General features: G+C 44.5%; 1 protein-coding gene across 1 annotated transcript in view; it reads right to left on the minus strand.

The window, feature by feature from the left end:
- SUN2 (Sad1 and UNC84 domain containing 2) overlaps nucleotides 1-22,491 on the minus strand; it is a 150,709-nt gene extending 128,218 nt beyond the window's left edge. Inside the window, exons 1-2 of the mRNA XM_086963381.1 lie at nucleotides 21,865-22,491; nucleotides 20,099-20,294 (exon numbers count right to left, since the gene is read on the minus strand). Coding sequence (XP_086819507.1) covers nucleotides 20,099-20,232 — 134 coding nt within the window. The 5' untranslated portion in view covers nucleotides 20,233-20,294; nucleotides 21,865-22,491. The remainder of the gene's footprint in view (nucleotides 1-20,098; nucleotides 20,295-21,864) is intronic.
- Between the last annotated feature and the right edge of the window lie 624 nt (nucleotides 22,492-23,115).

The following is a 23,115-nucleotide window of genomic DNA, read 5'->3' on the forward strand; positions in this document are numbered from 1 at the left end:
CAGGTCAGAACCCGTATTCCTGATTCATTCAGTGACAGCGCCAGATTAATCCAGGTAATTTGTTTTCTGATACCCCGGGCAGCCCGTAAGTATATGTTCCGATGCTCCAATTAGGCGCGGATTTTCTGTGTCTTTGACACATGGTTTCCTCTTACAGACGCTGCCCCGGCATCAACTAGAGAAACCTTACAGATATATTCGCCAACCAAGACGGTCCCCGTCTCATACTTATGATGATCCTTCCGTAAGTCTTTCATCCCCATGCTGTAGCGTTTCACCCGCCTTCACCAACGCCATATCCTGATCCTTGTCCTTCACTCCTTAGGTTCACCTGAATTCATTGACCCTTGACGACAGGCAACCACTTAGAACCAGCGCTTACTTTAAACTCAGGTATACCCCTCGAATTGTCTGCTTAACCCTGTGCTAACCTTCCCCATCTAGCTTGGCCCCCCTTACCTTAGCTCACGCGCTATGCAATGCATGACTCCAATCACTACCACCACGATTACTACATAGGTTTTGTTCCTTACTAAATTGGTTTAAACAACTGTGCTTGATAGTTCTCTCACTCGGCTCACTTCCCCGTAGTAAGTCCTTCCAGTCCCGTCGCCCGATTCCTCAAATTGAAATTTTGTCCCCTTGCAGCACTACAACAATCTGTCAACCCTGTCCTGAAGAGGATCCCTAATAACTGTGGATCGAAACGCCGTCGACACTGCAGCGCAATTCTTTGGCGCACTACAACTTTTGGCTCATAACTGTGTCCTAATGCAATTTGAAAACGATTTGAATTTATTCTTGAGCCAACACTGTATATATTTTTGTTACTTTGCGCCGTCTACGCTGTTCACCCTGTTCACTTGCGTCGTCACTTTCACTTGTATTTATCACCTTGTCACCAAGTGTCATTTGGGTTGTCACATGAATGCTTTCATGTACAGTGCTGCTTTATAACTGTATTTTCATGTGCATTTATCCCAAAAATTGGTGAATAACAAGCCACACACTAATGAATTGAGCCTCCTGGTTTTCCTTCGTTTGTAATGCTTTCTGCATGCACAATCTAAATTGCCTTTTCTACTGGTACCTATTGGGACATTGTGTTCTATATATACCTTATACCCAGTCCCAGTTTGGTCTATGGGTCCCACTCCTGTTCTTTTTCACTGACTTGTTCACATGATAGCGCATGGGCAGCAGTGCTTTCTTTTAAAGTGCAAAGTGCATAGAAACGGAAGACGCACTGCTTATTTGGTAACAATCATACAGGTTACAGCTTAAATGCTTTTAAATTCATTTTTCAAACTTGAAGCATATAAGAAAGCAAGTGACTTCCTAAAAAAAGATCTCTGTACAATACAGACAGTATACATGAATACTACCCATATACTATATATGGATAAAATCCAGCATAATTGTATAGTTCCAAATGCCTCTATGCTGGGATATGCATATATCTGGGTGCCATATTCCTACATACATATGACAAAATACCTTACACCAGCTATGGCAAAAATTTCCTGCTGTTGCAATAATAAAGTGACTACGTGCTAGAAAAGAATGCCCCCAATCTCATAAACAAGCGAGACCCCTATGTGTAAATGTTATGTGCAAAAGTGTAAAAAAAAGTGCAAAGATGAATCTTATGTGCACGCAGCTTTAGCAAGTATATGATCTAATTTTCGGTATGGACAATACCTAATACCCTAAAGTGTCAGTGTGCTTATTACAACTCGGTCTGAAGGAGATAAGAGGAAAACAACTAAGTAATTGTCTAAAGGAAAGATCTATAAGTTGGTTCCCACAAAATGATGTACACAATATTAAAATTGATATAAAATCATTCTGACCAAAAAATCCCAATAAATTACCTAAAATCCTCCTATTATGTAATATAGCTAAATTATTAAAAACAGATGTAAATATTTGTAAAAGATATTATAAAAAATGTATGTAAAAAATATAATTGTCTAAAGTGGAATATATATAAGTTATTAGATTCCTCTAATCTGGAATCTAAGATAACGGACTTAAGCTCATATTGCAGTGATCCCCCGACATGATTAGACAATTAAGCAGTCCACGAACCAACAACTCAACAATCCAATATGTTAACATAGATACCCAGCCAATAAATACCCTATAGATACATACATAGATAAATAAATAAATACGTGCATAAATACCGGATAAAATTCACTAGGTACAATATGTAAAATAGATAGCATAAATAAGATTGTAAACAATTGATGCCCTGATTATTTATAGATATGTATGTAAATCTTCACAGGTGTTGAGACCATTGGGTTGTTTGGTATCTAGCTCTACCTGGTCTCCAAACGCTGCAACCTGTCCTCTCTATTGCCACCCCTTTTGTTAAAAGGTACTGTGTCTAACACATAGTATTTAAAATGTTTGAGGCTACTCTGGTGTTGTTCATTAAAATGCCTCGCCACAGGATAGCTTGGGTATTTGTTCAAGATGGCCCTAGTGTGCTGCAAGATTCTCTTATCCACTGGCAGTTTAGAGCTGCCTATGTATGTGAGGTTGCAGCTACATACCAGTGCATAGACTGCATATTCTGTTTTGCAAGACAAATATTTAGATATGGTGTGCTGCTTTAAGCTAAAGGCAGTTTGATAATTTTTAGTATTCACACCATATTGGCAAGCCTTGCAATTTGGACACTTGTAGAAGCCTGTTCTGGGGGTCAACCATGCGTTGGATTCTACATCTTCTGGGTTGTTTTTCATGAGTGCATTGCCAATCGATGTACTTTTACTAAAAGTTATAGATGGTTTTCTTAGCAATGCTCTCCCAATGACAGGATCTCTCAGGAGTATGGGCCAATTGCGTCTTATTATGGCCCTAATCCGTTCCTCCTGTCTACTGTATCCCAATATTAATCGTGCAGGTTCCTTCAAAGTGACGTCTGTGGCAGTGTTAGTGATTATATACATATATATATTACAAATCCTGAATTAATACCCCCGTCTTGAATCACGCGCAGGAACCAAACAGGACACGGACCCGGTATTTTCTCAGTGCTTATCTCTTTATTTTAGCCATATGTCAGAGACGCGTTTCGCAGCGCGAACGCCGCTTGTTCACTCGACAATTTTGTTTGATCATGAAGGCTATTTAAAGTGACAGTGCTTTCAAAATTGTGAAACACGTGATTGCTTTTTGCAGTAGACATGGATGAAATACTACAATCACAGTTAAATACATTTGTAACACCGGTCAAAAAGCTTTTGGTTACACGTGCCTAATATAAGTAAAATACGCTTGCAACTTGATAATTATTACAAGTTTACAAATCATGCACCTTTTCAAACTCTTTCTGTAAATTTCTGTAAAATACAATAGTCCTTTAGCCTGTTACATTAATTATGTTTTCTCGTATATATCTCTCACTCCATTTGTCACTGCAATTAAATAGTAAAGTGCTCATATGTGCTAGTGTCATTAAAAACTTCATTTCATTTACTGTTCTTCTTTTGTACTAACCACATTTTTTTGTATATATTTATAAGTCATATTATACATCCCATAAAATATCTTACAAAAAGTTAATTTAATTATTTACATTCTTCCTTCATAGCGCATACTTTTATCCTTTGAACATTCCACATTAACCTGGCCCATTGTATATCCGTTGCCTTGGTCGTATATATAACATATACACACACCCAGAAAAAGATCAGTGCCTGCAGGGTCAATGGCGACAGAAGCACAAGGAGGTAATGTGGAGGCAAACGCTGCAATCGACTGAAATAAAAGTATGCAGTAGACGTAGAAGGATAGGAGTAATAAGACAAGAGACTGATTCCACTATTGAGGATTGGATTGGTCCAGGACCAGGGTATGGCCTGTCCTGGGCCATGAGACTGAACCTCTACTACTACCATTTAAAGTTTGAGACACTGCAGAACAATTGTCTAGGAGGCATTTCTCTTCTCTTCATTCAAGTGACACTGATTATGAAGACCCTCCCACCTTCCCTTAAGAGACTATTTAGCGGCCTGGGATAGAATTTTGGTCCACGTTCGGATAGAATTTTGGTCCACGTTCCTTGGACACCCTCTGATTTAATGGGCAAAAGAAACAATTTTAAGATAGCCAGAAAAGCTCTAGTCAGTTCTCAGAGGAGCTACAGAGTGTGACTAAAGTATACAGACCCAACTGGTCAGATGGAAATCAGTTACAATTGGAGGTAACAAGCAAAGCAAGGGAAAGATTGGTGGTGTAGTAGTCATGGCTTCCCCTTGTAATGAAGTAGAGTTGAGTGCAGTAAAGGATGATTTGTTGAACGCAATTGATGATGTGTGCCTAGTGAAAATCCTACCAGACTAGGATCTTGAATTGTAAGCAAAATAAAGGTGAAGCACCAGATTACTTAGAAATACTTAAAAATGTGTTTGAGAGATTCTGGAGTATAGCACATTGTACAGAGATGGCTCTGGAAGCTGTAGGTGCTGCTTTCATGCAGGGATTGCTATAGAATGTTAGGAGTCAGTTGATTACTATCTGCACAGGATGACAGAATAAGAAGTTGGCCGAATTGGTAACATTCTCTAAAAATTGTTTTGCATTACAAGAAAAATGTCACTGAAATTGTAGAACATGCAGAGAATAAATAGTCAAGGGTTTGGGGAGGGGCACTTAGAACAGGGGTACACAGGTTCCCGAGATAGGCATTCTATTTCCCCCATATCTTGGTCCATTTGTTCGGATAACCCCTACATTCATAGACTGCCTTCTCAGCTTGCATACACCAGTCCATATCCTTCTTCCACTCACTTAATTTGGGTGCTGCAACAGCCCCCCAAAGCCTGTCAATGTTGCGTTTGGCCACCAATCGTCCCAACATAAACCAGAGGAAGTCCATACTGGCTAGATCGGTTTCACCCCATACTTTCAGGGAACACCATTTCGCTGCGGCTCCATCCCACCTCCACAAACACTATTAAGATAGTCAACCACCACAATCCAAAACCCCTACAGCACTGGGCAGCTCTATATCATATGATAAGTCGTACCTTCTTGTCCACACTTCTTGGGACAGAGTGGCTACCTTAATCACTTTTGATAAAAATGACCAATTGTAAATTGTGTCATTATTGGTAAGCATACTACTCATCTCAGACACATTAGCTCAGCTTAAAAAACTTTTTTAATGCCCTCCTTTACCTCCGTCTGGCATGCCAAAGACACAGTCGGCATTTCTAGTCAAAAGGTTCCTCACTGTATTTCGAATCAAGTCTCTATTTTTCTGGGACCCATCATTGATAAACTTTCCTTTTTGCTTAGCCTAAATTCCCAATGTAATCCGCGAGATAGGGATATATATATATAATCTGTAAGCTAATTTGTACTGCATTTAATATTTTGTACTCCAGAAAGTGTTTTTTTAAATATACTTCGTGAAGAAGTAAACTCAGTGCTCGCACCACTATGGAAGAGCATAAATCATCCAAGCAATGAAAATGAACCTGCCATGTCGTCTGATTTAAATAAGTAACTTTCACAGATACTGTCCACGTCGTAGCTCACTGGATCCAACGATGAGGGGTTCATATCATCGATAAAATCAGTGAAAGTGTAGGTCAATCCTCAGAAGAAGCTAGCCAGAACACCACCCGAGGCGGAGGAAGGGATCAGCCTTGGAATAGCAGATTTGCCGGGTAACTGTCTCCCAAGTATGTACATTTCTAGGCATGGCTGGGTAGTGCAGACAGAGGGTCCTGGGCAATGCCGAAATAGCAAGTCCTTTACAAGATAATATCAGAAAATACATGAACCTCGCCTCTTGAGGGTGAATGCCATGTCCTTGTCAGTGCCCATGTAATAAAACCCTGTGTGACTTAACTGAGGGGCCTGTTTTTGACTGCAAGTTAACATATTTTGTTCACGGATCTTCTCTCAGAAACGTTGATGGTGCACTGGTCGCTGTTTACATTGTATGTGCCCAATATCAGACTGTAGAAAGTGGTTACTTGCCAAATGTGAGATCTGCTCAGATTGCAGAGCTTATAGACTTTACCAGAGCTTATAAGAATATAAGAATTCAAAGTATTCATTTGGGGTGATACAAGACTGACATCCTATGGATGCAAAAGGGTTTCTTAACATCAGCCAGGACTCCTATTAAAAATGTACAGTATGTTCAAAACATTGTCTTAAGAGGCAACATCCTATCTGATCGAGCCATTAAAAACCCTGCATTGCCTAAAACTGCTCATGTTGCTGTGTCTGGTACAAGGACTTACTTATTTCTTATACTAACGCTAAAAGATTTGTCTCATTGCAGGAGCAAGTTTCAGAGTGAAAAACATGCCTGGACCAAGCAGAAATGTAACAAGCATTGAAAATGCAATAGATCTCGCCCTCGTTTAAGTTAATATTATCAACAGTTGGTTCATACGGGTGCAACGTATTTCTTTCACTATCTCAGTGATATCTGTGACATTCAATTAACACTTTACCAAATTAAAGTATTTCAACAAAACATTCTTCCTAAAAACCACTTTCTTAAAAAACAGAACCCAAACCATCTATATCTTCATGTAACGTTTTATGAATTGTATTCATTCATGTATACTTCAAATATACAATTTACAAAAGGCTGAAAGGTGAATAATCAGTGCAATTTGTGACATTTAGTGCTCTGTGCTCACGGCGCAAGTGTGACCAACAACATATACAGGTATTATTTACAATTGGGACATAAAAAGAGGATTTAACAAGGCCTATATTGTTCAATATTCAACTGTATACTGCCTTTGTCAATATTCAATACAGGAATTTGCCATTATAGGTCCAATATATTGTACGTAGACGTTTCGACCCTCTGGAAGCGCCCTTTTTGGCGTCAAGGCAGGTCTTCCTCAGGACTATGTGGGGCGGGGGGACAGCCTTCTACCTTTATGCCCAGCCGGGCATCTGGTGGTGAAGGAACTGAGGGAATCAGCTCTGTCGGTGTGACAGCAACTTCTATCCCAGACGGTGACTTCGTAAGAAAATGCGTGCTCAATTAGGCCAGCAATTGCTCCTTTCTCAATTCTGATCTGGTGCCCATACCAAGCGATGATCATCTGTAAGTATTATCCCATCTGACTCGGGAATTCCATAGTTAGAAAACGCACAAAGTACTCTCTCCACTCTATTTTGCGTAATGGATGCAAAAAACCAGGGTTTAATATTCTTTCCTTTCCCGGCGTTGCTCCTACGTGGAATAGCTCGCGGGGACTGAAAACGCTGATCTCGTTTAAGTTCAAGCAATTCTGTTTGTAATTAGGTGGGGTTTTAGCTTTGCTTTTATTAGTGTTTTTCAAACTTTCATGTACATAACATGTACATGTGTTTGCATATATGTATACGTATATGCATACATGCATTTATATTTGTATTTATTAGATATGCAGATTATATATGTATGTATATATAAATGCATATATAAATGCATATATATATAAATGCATATATATATATATATATATATATATATATATATATATATATATATATATATATATATAAACAAATCTTCAAACAGCGCACTCCTGCCAGAAATGAAGACACGGACCACGAAGGCTGCAGTAAGGGAGATTTTAATTCAAACCTCTCAGGTGACGCGTTTCGAGCAACTAGTGCTCTTGTTCACTCACTCTTGTATATATGTGCGCGTAGAGAGGTAGAGAGGGAGTAATAGAGGTTAGAGTGTGAGTAGTAAAGAGCGAGTAGTAGAGAGCGAATAGTAGAGAGCGAATAGTAGGGAGCTAATAGTAGGGAGCTAATCGTAGGGAGCTAATAGTAAGGAGCTAATAGTAAGGAGCTAATAGTAGGGAGCTAATAGTAGGGAGTGAGTAGTAGAGAGTAAGTAGTAGAGAGGGATAGTAGAGAGTAGTAGAGAGTGGGTAGTAGAGCGAGAGTAGTAGAGAGTAGTAGAGGGTATTTATAGAGAGTGAGTAGTAGAGTGAGTAGTAGAGAGTAGTAGGTAGAGAGTAGTAGAGTGACTAGTAGAGAGTAGTAGAGATTAGTAGAGAGTGAGTAGTAGAGATTAGTAGAGAGTGAGTAGTAGAGAGTAGTAGCGAGTGAGTAGTAGAGAGCGAGTAGTAGAGAGTAGTAGAAAGAGCATAGTAAAGAGTAGTGGAGTAGTAGAGTGAGTGGTAGAGAGTGAGTAGTAGAAAGTAAGTAGTAGAGAGTAGTAGAGAGAGTAGTAGAGAGAGTAGTAGAGAGAGTAGTAGAGTAGTAGAGAGTGAGTAGTAGAGAGATTAGTAGGGAGAGATTAGTAGAGAGTGAGTAGTAGAGAGTGAGTAGTAGTGAGTAGCAGAGTGAGTAGCAGAGTAGTAGAGTGAGTAGTAGAGAGTAGTAGAGAGTGAGTAGTGAAGAGTAGTCAGTCAGTGTCAGTCAGTCAGTGTCAGTCAGTCAGTGTCAGTCAATCAGTGTCAGTCAATCAGTGTCAGTCAATCAGTGTCAGTCAATCAGTGTCAGTCAGTGTCAGTTAATCAGTGTCAGTCAATCAGTGTCAGTCAGTGTCAGTTAATCAGTGTCAGTCAATCAGTGTCAGTGTCAGTCAGTCAGTCAGTCAGTGTCAGTCAATCAATGTCAGTGTCCGTCAGTGTCAGTGTCCGTCAGTGTCAGTCAGTCAGTGTCAGCTAGAGCAGCTCTGCTGACCTGGTTCTCTGGCATTAAAGCAGCTCTGCTGAACTGGTTCTATGGCTCTAAAGCAGCTCTGCTGACCTGGTTCTCTTGCTCTAGCGCAGCTCTGCTGACCTTGTTCTCTGGCTCTAGAGCAGCTCTGCTGACCAGGTTCTCTGGCTCTAAAGCAGCTCTGCTGACCTGGTTCTATGGCTCTAAAGCAGCTCTGCTGACCTGGTTCTCTTGCTCTAAAGCAGCTCTGCTGACCTGGTTCTCTGGCTCTAAAGCAGCTCTGCTGTCCTGGGTCTCTGGCTCTAAAGCAGCTCTGCTGACCTGGGTCTCTGGCTCTAAAGCAGCTCTGCTGACCTGGGTCTCTGGCTCTAAAGCAGCTCTGCTGACCTGGGTCTCTGCCTCTAGAGCAGCTCTGCTGACCTGGGTCTCTGCCTCTAGAGCAGCTCTGCTGACCTGGTTATCTGCCTCTAGAGCAGCTCTGCTGACCTGGTTATCTGCCTCTAGAGCAGCTCTGCTGACCTGGTTATCTACCTCTAGAGCAGCTCTGCTGACCTGGTTCTCTTGCTCTAGCGCAGCTCTGCTGACCTTGTTCTCTGGCTCTAGAGCAGCTCTGCTGACCAGGTTCTCTGGCTCTAGAGCAGCTCTGCTGACCAGGTTCTCTGGCTCTAAAGCAGCTCTGCTGACCTGGTTCTTTGGCTCTAAAGCAGCTCTGCTGACCTGGTTCTCTTGCTCTAAAGCAGCTCTGCTGACCTGGTTCTCTGGCTCTAAAGCAGCTCTGCTGACCTGGTTCTCTGGCTCTAAAGCAGCTCTGCTGATCTGGTTCTCTCCCTCTAAAGCAGCTCTGCTGACCTGGTTTCTCTGGCTCTAGAGCAGCTCTGCTGACCTGGTTCTCTCCCTCTAAAGCAGCTCTGCTGACCTGGTTCTCTCCCTCTAAAGCAGCTCTGCTGACCTGGTTTCTCTGGCTCTAAAGCAGCTCTGCTGACCGGGTTCTCTGGCTCTAAAGAAGCTCTGCTGACCTGGTTTCTCTGGCTCTACAGCAGCTCTGCTGACCTGGTTTCTCTGGCTCTAAAGCAGCTCTGCTGACCTGGTTTCCCTGGCTCTAGAGCAGCTCTGCTGACCTGTGTCTCTGCCTCTAGAGCCGCTCTGCTGACCTGGGTCTCTGGCTCTAAAGCAGCTCTGCTGACCTGGGTCTCTGGCTCTAAAGCAGCTCTGCTGACCTGGGTCTCTGGCTCTAAAGCAGCTCTGCTGACCTGGGTCTCTGGCTCTAAAGCAGCTCTGCTGACCTGGGTCTCTGCCTCTAGAGCAGCTCTGCTGACCTGGTTCTCTGCCTCTAGAGCAGCTCTGCTGACCTGGTTCTCTGCCTCTAGAGCAGCTCTGCTGACCTGGTTCTATGGCTCTAAAGCAGCTCTGCTGACCTGGTTCTCTTGCTCTAGCGCAGCTCTGCTGACCTTGTTCTCTGGCTCTAGAGCAGCTCTGCTGACCTGGTTCTCTTGCTCTAGCGCAGCTCTGCTGACCTTGTTCTCTGGCTCTAAAGCAGCTCTGCTGACCTGGTTCTTTGGCACTAAAGCAGCTCTGCTGACCTGGTTCTCTTGCTCTAAAGCAGCTCTGCTGACCTGGTTCTCTGGCTCTAAAGCAGCTCTGCTGACCTGGTTCTCTCCCTCTAAAGCAGCTCTGCTGACCTGGTTTCTCTGGCTCTAGAGCAGCTCTGCTGACCTGGTTCTCTCCCTCTAAAGCAGCTCTGCTGACCTGGTTCTCTCCCTCTAAAGCAGCTCTGCTGACCTGGTTTCTCTGGCTCTAAAGCAGCTCTGCTGACCGGGTTCTCTGGCTCTAAAGAAGCTCTGCTGACCTGGTTTCTCTGGCTCTACAGCAGCTCTGCTGACCTGGTTTCCCTGGCTCTAGAGCAGCTCTGCTGACCTGGGCCTCTGGTTCTAGAGCCGCTCTGCTGACCTGGGCCTCTGGTTCTAGAGCAGCTCTGCTGACCTGGGTCTCTGGTTCTAGAGCAGCTCCGCTGACCTGGGTCTCTGGTTCTAGAGCAGCTCTGCTGACCTGGGTCTCTGGTTCTAGAGCAGCTCTGCTGACCTGGGTCTCTGGTTCTAGAGCAGCTCTGCTGACCTGGTTCTCTGGCTTTATAGCAGTTCTGCTGACCTGGTTCTATGGCGCTAAAGCAGCTCTGCTGACCTGGTTCTCTGGCTCTACAGCAGCTCTGTTGACCTGGTTTTCTGGCTCTAAAGCAGCTCTGCTAGCCTGGTTCTTAGGCGCTAGAGCAGCTCTGCTGACCTGGGTCTCTGGTTCTAGAGCAGCTCCGCTGACCTGGGTCTCTGGTTCTAGAGCAGCTCTGCTGACCTGGGTCTCTGGTTCTAGAGCAGCTCTGCTGACCTGGGTCTCTGGTTCTAGAGCAGCTCTGCTGACCTGGTTCTCTGGCTTTATAGCAGTTCTGCTGACCTGGTTCTATGGCGCTAAAGCAGCTCTGCTGACCTGGTTCTCTGGCTCTACAGCAGCTCTGTTGACCTGGTTTTCTGGCTCTAAAGCAGCTCTGCTAGCCTGGTTCTTAGGCGCTAGAGCAGCTCTGCTGACCTGGTTCTCCCTCTAAAGCAGCTCTGCTGACCTGGTGCTTAGGCTCTAGAGCAGCTCTGCTGACCTGGTTTTCTGGCTTTAAAGCAGCTCTGCTGACCTGGTTCTCTCCCTCTAAAGCAGCTCTGCTGCCCTGGTTCTCTCCCTCTAAAACAGCTCTGCTGACCTGGTTCTCTCCCTCCAAAGCAGCTCTGCTGACCTGGTTCTCTCCCTCCAAAGCAGCTCTGCTGACCTAGTTCTCTGGCTCTAGAGCAGCTCTGCTGACCTGGTCCTCTGGCTCTAAAGCAGCTCTGCTGGCCTGGTTCTTGGGCGCTAGAGCAGCTCTGCTGACCTGGTACTCCCTCTAAAGCAGCTTTGCTGACCTGGTGCTTAGGCTCTAGAGCAGATCTGCTGACCTGGTTCTCTGGCTCTAAAGCATCTCTGCTGACCTAGTTCTCTGGCTCTAAAGGCTCTGACCATTCAAACATACCTCTGTAGTCCAACCCCGCCTCACACGAAATATACTCGCCAGCTCATCATAATGTGCAAATGAATGCATGGATAGATGGCTTTAAAAAGCTGATCAGAGTGATAAGGTGCGTTGATGATGCGGCAGAATTCCACATTTTGCGAGGGTGGGGAGCTGAAGCAGGAGAGGCTGTCAGCGGCCATTACAAGCGTGTGGATGTCGCTGCAAATTAGGAAAATAAAGTACTTCGAGCCCTTTAAAGGAAAAAGTGTAAATCCGCCCGTAAACGATCCAATCCCAGTGGGCGTGCCTAAAAGGAGAAAGGGGGGCAACAAGGAATGATTGGCATGCCTTCAGTGCAATCATTGCACTGCTATAGGCATAATTTGTGACGCCATACGACGCGCACGAATGAAATCTGCAGGCAGAGCTGCGACGAGGCTTCTTGGAATCGTATCGATTCCAAGAAGTCTCGTATGACGAGATCAGCGCATGCGCTGCTGACGTCAGGCCGAGACCTAAAAAAGAGATCATGCGGGGGTGAGGAGAAACAGTATTGGGCCTATGGTCAAACAGAAATTTCTATTCCCTAAACTGCCGCTCATCTTTACCACCTTCATACGAGGTAGGCAAACTTCTCTTGGATACTGGAACCCTTGGTGGGTCTGGCCTGTTATCTTTGCTGCTGTCTTAACTGTCTGGTTGGTGGTTGGCAACACCCTTGCTGGCAATGGGAAACAATTTCTAAGCTTAACTGTACTGAACCATTTATCAGACAGAGCCACCACTCCACCTATGGAAACAACTCATAAGTGCTGTTGCCGGAAAAGTACAGACAAATGATTAATCTTTCTTTTTGCTGGATTTGCATGCACTTGCAAGTAGGTGCAGGTGATAGGATCCCTTTCAGGGATGTGCCCATCCATTACAGTGACCCTTGCTTTTATCTATTTTAACATGAGCATTGAATGCCAAAGTGTGCTGGCATATCCCTTAGCTCTTATCAGGGCATTGAAAAGTCTAATAATCAAGTAGATAAAAGATAATGAAACATCATGTGAGATATACAAATCAAAATAGATATACAGGTGCAAGAGCTATACATTTCAAGTAGTTAGGTAGAAGATGTTAGAGAAATGAACAAATATGACATGGTGATTGGAGATCAGGTGCAGGACACAGGTTAGGACCTCCAATAATAATTTGGTCAAACATGGCATACAAATAGATAAAAGATCATGAAAACACCATGGGAAATATACAAATTAAATAGATAAACATGGGGAAGAGCTATACATATCAAGTAATTAGGTAGATGATGTTCAGGAAAATGTACGAATATTACTGAACTAGTATAACATGGTGAATTGGCGATCAAGTGTAGGTCACAGGTTAGGATCCCCAATAATAGTTGAGGAGATGGATTTTGAGGTCTTTTTGAAGCTGAAATAGAAGGGGTTACAGCGCAGGTTTTTTTGGGAGGGCATTCCAGGTAACAGGGGCATTGCCAGAGAAGTAGCGTGATTGTGTGGCTTTCTTTTTATGCAGTGGTGGGATTAGGAGGAGGGTGTTGGTGCTTCTCAGAGGTCGTGAGGTACCCGCAATGAGGAGTTTTTTTGAGAGGTACTGCGGAGTGTTTTGGTGGAGGACTTTATGAGTAATGCAGGCAGTTTTGTAGGCAGATCTGTCTTCAATAGGGAGCCATTTAAGAGATTTGAAAGCCGGGGATATGTGATCGAAGTGTTTGCAATCTGTGATGAGCCTGGCTGCAAGGTTGAGTACAGCTTTGATTGGAGCGAGGTGGACCTTGGGGATTCCTTTGAGAATGTCGTTACCATAGTCAATACATGAAAGAACAAGTGACTGAACTACAAGTTTAAAGTCATCAGTGGGTATAAAGGGTTTGATTTTCTTGAGGAGACGAAGAGTGAATAGGGCTACTTCAGCAGAGTTTTTGATGTGGACCTTAAGGGTTAGGGAGTTGTCGATAGACATACCAAGAGATTTGACGGGGTTGGACAGGGTGAGTGAGAAGTTGAGTGCGTTAAGATCAGAGATCCAGGATTGAACGGGGAGATGGTTATTTTTAGGGGAGAAGAGAATGATTTCGGTTTTATTAGGGTTAAGTTTGAGATGACTGGAATGGAACCAGGTTTGGATCTTGGTGAAGGTGTTGTTCAGGTGTATGATGTCAAGAGGAGTTTTAATCTTGTAATAGATTTGGGTGTCATCGGCGTAGTTGTGGTAGTTGATACCTGCTTGTTTAAGAATGAGGGTGAGGGGTTCCATAAAGAGGTTAAAGAGGGAGGGAGAGAATAGATCCCTGAGGGACTCCAAGGGAGACAGGAGTGGAGTTAGAGTTAGTGGAGTGGAGTTAGTGCATTGACTGGACTATGATTTTCCTGTGAGCACTGTAAAGCAACTATCTCCAGTGTTTTTGCTTAAACAGTAAATGTGACATTGCTGTACAGAACATTACCTTTGAACTGCCCCTTTTCCTCATTGACTGTTGATTCACACATGCCATCAGAAGGGGAGGCTATGAACACTTCATTTGTGGATCCTGTGTCAATTCTTGGCTGCCCTTAGACTGGAATGGGGTTAGCTATCTTTGATACAGCATTCCTACAATGAGATACTTTGTTGATCACTCTTTGTAGAGGAGAAGAGGCAGGGAGGCTACCTCTACTACTTCTAGATTATTTTCTGCTCTAACCCCAACATATGGTGTAACAAACAGTTGCTTTAGATGAAGTGAAAAGAAATGAGGAGATCAAGGAACAAATGGCTAACTCCACCACACTAGCATTGGGGTAAGTGGTAGATAAAGTAGACACCCACAGGATGGCATTAGATTACATATCAGCAGCCACAGGATGGCATTAGATTACTTATTATCAGCAATGGGGGTTTGCTATTGTGGGATATGAATGCTGCACTTACCTGCGCAACACCTCACTCAGCATACATGAACAAACAGATGATATAATAGATAGTGCCAGGAAACTGCACAAATTACAGAACGGACTTGAGTTTAAATTCTGTGGCACTGGACGTAGGTAGGCAGCATTTTTGGACATTGGAGAATGCAAATATTTGAAATAATCAATGCAATTGTTTTCATTTGGGTTGTTCTACATGTTTGAATACAAATAAGAATGTGCATCATCTTAAACACTTGTGGACCTGCGAGGTTACTATTACGCGAGTCAACTACAATGGTTGTCACGCTGGGTGGCGGGTAGGAACCTACACGAAATTGATATCACAAGGGACCAGCTAGCACACGGAGAGCTGCATTCCCTCCTATTGCCCAGGGCCAAGATCCCTCGGGATAGCCATCCTCTTCTGCACACCGCCCCGACGTGCTGGCGAAGGGCTCTGGCGTACACGTCGACAGTCGAACCTTATGCAGATAATATTCCCCTTTTGGGACTCCCAACACCGCAGGGACGTCTGACGCGGCGCAGGTTACAGCCCTGGACGGATGCGGGAGTGGATAGAGTAGGTGACCTGTTTGGAGAGGGCACATGGTTAGACCACGCTTCCTTTGTACAAGCCACAGGGGCTCCACCACGACTATACTTCCTACATGCCACAGTGATACACTACGTGCGACATACATGGGCTCCACAGCGTAGTAGACCCACACAGCTTGAACTAGTGCACCTCCTCCACTACATGGGGACAGGGGGACACTTAGTGCGGTGGTTATACTCTGGGATTAGGGAACATGCTGCTATGCCTCTTAACGCACTTAGAGACACCTGGACACTGGACACAGGAGAGGCTATGACGGATGGGGCCTGGAAAATTGTTCTTGAGCACCCCAGAAGGGTGTCCAGGAATGTTAAGTTCAAATGTATACAGGCTATGGTGCTGCATAGGGCATATCTTACCCCCCAAAGGCTGCATAGGATGTTCCCTGCCTCTCCCCATTGTTGTACCCGATGTCAGATGGATGAGGCTGGCCTTCTCCACATGATGTGGTCTTGCCCAAGCCGGAGCGGTTATTGGGGACAGGTCCGACACATACTCCACACTGTCACGAACATGCAGATACCGGAGGGAGCGCTGCCTAGTCTGAAAGGGCACAGGAAACGACCCAAGGGGCATAAAGCCCAGCTGAAGCTCCTGGACTTGGCACTGTTGCTGGCAATCAGAGCATTGACCATGAGATGGAAGGCTGCAAGACCCCAGCTGTAGAGACATGGCGTAATGATTTGTTAAAGTGGGGCAGGGCTGAGGGTGTAGTACTGCGTAGGGAAGAGGAGAAGGGGCTACGGAAACATCCAATTGGACAAGATTGGGAGCAGATGCTGCTGGAGTTAGAGGAAATAGACCTGACGCCCTCACAGGCGGATGCCTCATAACAGATTGTCAGACGGAAGAGGGTGGGGCTGAGTGAGTGGGCCTCGCCCAAGGTACGCACATTAGCCAGAAGAAGACGAGTATACTTATCTGGACGTGATTATTTTCCGAGGATTTTAGGCCGATGGTTACGGTGCACGACGGGTGGAGAAGCCAGGAGACGTACGGGATGGGGTGGGAGTTGGGAGGGATGGGGGCTGGTTACGACTTGGCTATATGGGACTAATGTTGCACAAATGCTGATGTGATGCATGATATTCCCGACTTGGACCCACATGAGAGTACTTATTACCTTTTCACTGATTTGAACGTGATGTCCTGACGTTTTGCATGAACACAGCTATGAAAGACATTAAGTCAGTTGCCTAACGTTTAGTGGGAGAAAACGAGAAAAGACTGTATAAGGACAATGATGGATGATTGTACACTGTAATATCTGAATGCAGTCACGAATAAAGAGTTTTAAAAAAAAAAACATTCTTACACACTTGTGGAAATAAAGGCACTGCCAATACCTTTCCACTTGCGACCTTTGAGGAGGAGAAGGACAGTCATATTGACTATGTGAAAGCTGAAGCATTGAGACATTTTATGACTGAATTTGTGTAAAGAAGTAATCTCAGATTTCTACAGTTTCAATATTGATCTGTAACTGGACAGCACAACGTGCACCTAATATGTTTTATAATCAAATACGAATATAATGTGCTTATTAATCTAAAGTGACTTTTAAACACAATGTGCTGACTAAGTATCATGACTTTAGTATGCCTAGAAGCCGTTTTATTTGAAGTAGCATATTTGCACATGTCCTTCATCTTGTAGTAAGGCGTAGCTCCCTTTTCAACATAACTGGCAGCTCTGGTTGGTTGAACTCAGAGTTGTCGTGTGATTATTTGCAGTGGTGATCGCTATCTTTGCATTACATTCGTTCTAGAATTTGCGCTTTCTGAAGTGTTTTAACACTTACTTTTCCAGTGAAACAATTTTCGGTTTAGCTAGGATCATTAAATTAAAATTTGAATTTTGTTCTAATGCTAATGGGATTGCTATACTTAAGAATTTCATCATTGGTACAAAAAGTTTATTCAGTCATCTAATCTATCCAAAAGGGGAGGATATTATAACACCTACACTTCATATGACCCAATATCCCCTGTTCTTGCAAACCGAGTAAATTTGTCTGATGCTTTAATTTCAATTTTAAACAATCTTATGGAATACTCATTTCAAAAACTCATTCCAAGAATGTGTCCGTCACAACCCTTTTTAAAGGACAATGGGGCAAGCAGGGGATCGAGACCCTACCCTGGGGGTTGTGGCCTTTTACTCCTGATGTCTCATGGCCCGTCCTACTATGGGTCCTGAGCAACTGGGCCAAGTACTACCCCCTTCAGCACTCGACTCTCAGAGGTAGTGCAGGACGAGCATTACAAGACACTTTGAGGGAAGGTCAGTGCAAGTGCCACACTCAAAATACAAACAGTGCCCCCAATAATTAGATTTTCCAATTCAATACTTACTTTTGGTAGGAAAATAAGTATTTATTGCACAATCAAAGTATAATACAGCACACTAAACTACATACGGTGTAGTTTCTCAGGGCGACAGCTCTCGCGCCTTCCTAGCCAGTGTCTACCAGGTCCTCCCTCTCCATCCTCGACGCTATCAAACGTGATTCTGGTGGTTTAATCAAAGTGACCCGACAGGAGCCTCCTGCACAATCACCTCACAACAAAGTCCCACTTTGGCCATGAAAGTTCAGCTCACTATAGTGCTAACACAGAGGGTTCGTGCAGAGTCTCTATTGGCCTACTGTCCCTGCTCCAGTCTAATTCAGCCACAGCCATAGGAAGTGCTCCTGTGATTAGCAAAATGCACTGCGTCTTTCTGGGGTCAGCGAGGGTGGTGCACTGAGGTGGTCACAGTCGGTGATGGCTTCCTGGAGCAGTAGGCTGCTTCTCCTTCACGTCTCATGCAGGTATGGTGATGGGCAGAAGCAGTGATAGTGGGTGGTTTTAGCTCTCGCTCTCAAATCCTTTTCATGGACAAGGGGACTCCTCCAATATGGGCGACAGCCCCAACGTTCCCAGTGGCCCCCTACTGGCATACTGGGGTGATGACCAGAACGATGTTGGCTGTAGCTGGTGCCAATTCCTACGACAGCCCGGACAGTCCTAGTGGCCCTCTTCTGCTATATGGGGGAGGGGGTTTATGGCAAAGTCCCTGACACTGTCGCTCCAACGGGCGATGGACCAAAACTTCCCATTGGCGTTCGTAAGAATGAGGACGGCTCTCTATCTCTCTCTCACGATAAGAGTCTTGAATGGACCGGACGCCCCACACTTTGATCACCGGGACCCAATCACCAGGTTCCCCCTAGGCTTCTCTCCCTCTATGCTCTCTCCTCCTTCTCACAGTTCTTGGCAATCATGCAGAAAGCTGGTGCTCCAGGCACAGGGCAAGTATTCTTGGCTTCCTGGGTGATGGCCCCTCATTCATCTAGGTGAAGAGTAGCTGCAGCAGCTCAAAGTTGTGGTGCTCTTGCCGGTGCTGATGAAACGCTTGTGGGAACCACACTCCCACTTTTATAGTCAATTTCCAGACACAGGTTTGATTTAATATCTTGTCCTTTGGAATCACTGTAATGGATGTTAACCTTCAAAGTGCCCTATATTTCGTCCTGTCCTTTGTCAAAAGCGCAGCCTACCACAATAGGAACATTTGCAGTTTCGAATGACCCACAACATAGGCTGAGGGAGTAAACGGGGAGGACACTTGGCTGTCAGCCTCCACTGATATAAGTCTCACAAAGGTCCAAAGGCTTAAAACTTCCCCCGCTATTATGATTTCCTGCTCCTACAGCGCCCGCCTTATCAGAATCCACTATCTCTCCTGACAATGAGCCCACACCCTATTGACCAGTAACTCTTCCTGGGATCAAAGTGAGCTTTAATGTGCACAGAGGATGCATTGCCCCCTTCCTCGAGTATGTTTGTTCCACCCCAGCCCTCAGGAATGTTGGCAATCTGCCTCTCCGGTCTAGGGTTGCAGTCCTCACCTCCCACTAGCTTGTGCTTCCAAAATGGAACCCACAGGTCTCCATTTTATGTACCACACATGAATCACAGAACGCACACATCACGCAATGCATGGAGCGCCATACAGTCATCACACAGGGCTTGTGCGACTTAAGAACGTAGCTGTGTAACTTTACATTAGTGTGCCAATAGGCATCACTCCAGTGACAAAGGAAAAAGGCCTCTTTACACTTTTGACTCTTATGAAACTCAAAACAGATATGCTGCTACCACGGCAGTCATGTCACTTAACGCCTGGCAAGGGCAGTAGACTTTTACCACTATGAGGATTGACATTGGTGTGCCCCTTTCACTCTAACAAGACCACATTACCATGAGAATGGCCTTGGTCATGGTGCACATGAATTATCCATGTTCGCCTATGACCAAATATAAGCACCACGGATGCTAGATTTCCATGCAGCTGGGGCAGTCTGGGCAGGGGTGCATTCAGTCACCATGCAGGTGACTTTTCTGTCCCAACAGTGCCCACTAACCCTAACTTCCTGTTTAGTCTGCTTATTCTCTACACATACAATACTACTATTATTCCAATGTCACACAGATAAGAAGAAACAATTATTATTTTCCTCTTCTTTTTTCCTTCCTCTTCCACCCTCCCATTCAATCTCTTATACTGAAAAGTATTTTTACAACACTTGTTCATTTTTATCACAAGAACGTTGAAAACGATGAAAGTGTTATCAAAAAAGTGACCAATGCTGGTTTATATCTCCTATCAACTTTTTCACAATCACAAAACCTTTTATTATGAGAGTACATCTGTGTATAAAGGAGTGTTAAACATTTTGGATTCTGGCAATAGTACAGGAGCAGTTTGTAGTTCATCCATTCTCTCAACCAATGCACTATGCAACTCACCCAAAGACAGACTTTAATTTTCAAATGTGGTTTTCCACCTCTAAATGAGGGGAGTGTATCCTGACTGGACTACCTCTCCCCCGCTTACCTGAGAGGGCTCTCTTTGTAGAGGGACTGACTGCCTCCAAGCAAAGAGCTGCCGGCACTGCTGGTACTCGCACGATCATCCTCATCGCCCTGGTAGTACCGGGATGTCTGCAAGCGTGAGCTCCTGCGCGACATGGTGCAGGTGAAAGAAGGTGGTGTCAGGGGTTATTTGCGGATATGCAGCACCAATGAACTACCTGGGGGTGCAAGAAAAATGGTGTAAAACAAGCACAGCCTTGCATTCATATTTAAAGTATTGCATTGCATTGAGTATTGTATAGAGTGTTGCCAGATACATTCACCTCAAATTGTAGCAGAATCAATTATTAGAAGAGGTTGGAGATGAAGGTTGTCTCAAATTAATATAAAAGACACAGTGGCAACCTCCATTAATGCCTCATCTCGAACATTCTCCACCTTGCCAAGATTAGCAAAGGAGTGGCAGTGTGTCAACTACAACACCAACTTATCCACTACATTTTCCCCTTTCTATTCAAATACTCATAATGCCACAATAAGATGTTCTAACACAATTCAGCATGGGGGTTCAGTCAAGTAGAAACCACAGACCACTGATCGTTCAAACCGAAGACACCTTCAGGTGCACTCTTGCCCTGATGGGTTATTGTCCAGTTCTTTTTTTCCAAACTTAGGTGGAATGGTGTGCAAAAAAAGGATCGGCTGGGATGCGGCCTCGAGTAATTACCAGTGGTTGAGATTAATTCAAGCATTCCATCCATCACTTTTTGCATACTTTAGTATGTCGCCCTAAGTGAGATGGTTATGCCCAGGTGTTGGTCCTGTGCACACTGTGTTACTGTTACCAAGCTATACCCAGCTGATGAGCCCATAAATAAGGTAAAAGCGGTCCTGTGTTGCTTGTGTTCCGGTACAGGGAGGACTTAGATTGGCAATTCAGGCTGGACTGTTCACATTGGAGCACGGTAAGACTGATTTACATAGAGCTGGATCAAAACTGAGGTGGCATGGTGTGCAAATTAACGATGGACTGAGATGCAGCCTGAGTAATTAACAGTGACTGAGATTAATTCAAGCACTCCATCCATCACTTTTTGTATACTTTGTAAAAAAAAAAAGTGCAGCCAGCAGTCCTGCAGAGAAGTTCGGATGCAGCCCCGTGAAAAGTACAAAATGTATGCTGGGAAGTGCTGGCCCATTAAACGTACTAAAGCCATGCACTGGTTCGGGTCCATTAAATGTACATCATCCTAGGAAGAGTTTGAACTACGAACATAAAAATAAACTAGCCCTGGTGAGAAGCGTTGGTAATGGTCCATGAGAAGTGCAGAGGCCCTGCTAGGAAGAGTTGATGCTATGAATTAGTACAGCAGCCTTGCTGAGGAGTATTAGTATTGCCTGGTTAAAAATAAAACAGGCACTACTGCCTTATTAAAAGTGACGCGGTCTGGCTGATTAGTGCTAGCACTTGCCCACTTGTACAGAAGCCCAGGATAAGTGTGCTCCTATAAATAAGTATAGAAGCCCTGCTCAGAACTGGCAGTGTAGCACCAGTTTTAGTGCAATAGCGGCTCTTAGAAGCGCTGACAATAACCTATTTAAAGAACAACCTATACGAAAAGCAACACTTAAACATACTGTGGTTATTTCACTTTCCCATCATCATAAAAACCAGATCTTATGTTCACCTCCGGCACTCTGAAGTAACCGAAACACGACATGCAGCTGTATGTAAATACCCAGAAAGTGGGATCATCGGATTATACCCACGTGGGTGATGCCACTTACCTCCTGGGGTCCTTCTGTGCGACTCAGAGGTGTCCCGGAGCCAATGATGATGCTGAGCCAGGCAAATTTCCCTACCTATGCAGTTTGAGGATTGTCACTACCTGACCTTCCAGGCTAGACAGAGCTCTTTCTCACCCCCGAGATTCCCACGACAGCTTTACCTACTGGCTGTGGTCACTAATCTAGCGTGAGGTATATGTCACTTCTTAAATCTCCAGTCTGAACAGCCATCCACGGTAATAGGTTCCTGACACTATTTAATCTCCCAGTCCAATCCCGAGGAGCGGTTCTACGTTCCTCGTCACTTCCAGACTTTCGTGCCCTTTGTTCGAGCTTGCTGTCACGGCCCAAGATCCCTGGTCTGACTTCTCCGTCACTGACTGAACTCCCTGTTCCAGTTTGAGCTCCCTGTCGCTGCTTGATGTCCCTTCTCTAGTCAGAACTCCCTGTCACTACCGTAGCATACGATCACTGAAACTTACCCCAGCCTGATTAGCCCTCTCTGTCTTAGAACATGCCTGTCTGTACACCTGTCAGTGCCTGAGCTGTCACTGCTTGGCTCCTGTCACATAGAGCGGACTATCGAGCACAACATGGCTTGCTCTTTGCCCCCACCTGTCACTCAACAATAGCCTCAGGGCGTCCATTGGGAGGTTTGAAAACAAATCCCCGCCCATAGGAACAAAGGGTGCGAAAATAGAAAGAGAAGACGGAATGTACAGAAGCTAAGCAAGCGCTCATCTGCGAATGGAGGAGGTTACATGTCTGGGAAGGAAATTCGCAGTCCATTCTCGGAAGAAAGAGACTAGTAGAATGTACTGAAAATATGAGGTAGAGAAAATATACATTTTAATATTAGGAGTTTTCACATTTCCATACATAACAATGAAACATGAACTAATGGAAGTTTTAAAAGACTCCACTAACAATTACGTGTTTACGACGGCTCTGTGGTATTCAGGAAACGGTGTCGTCGCAAGACCTCTTACTGGTGTGTTTTATTTTTGGGGGACAAAATAAAAAGTAAGTAATCACGCAAAGCGCACCGCAGGGGGAGATGATGGCAACCGTGCGACTGAAATAAATTGACCCCCGCCCACCTTCGAATTAGACATTTACGCACTAAGAGAGGTTAACTAGGAGGGCGATTGAACATTATAAATGTAGTAAACAATGTTTAAGCAGTGCGCTGAAAACGTGATTATAATGTTAGTGAAATAGCTTTAGATTATTTGAATAAAAAAAGGTTAG

The sequence above is a fragment of the Lissotriton vulgaris genome, chromosome 1_1 (genome assembly GCF_964263255.1).
Source record: "Lissotriton vulgaris chromosome 1_1, aLisVul1.2, whole genome shotgun sequence".
In the NCBI taxonomy this organism is placed as follows: domain Eukaryota; kingdom Metazoa; phylum Chordata; class Amphibia; order Caudata; family Salamandridae; genus Lissotriton; species Lissotriton vulgaris.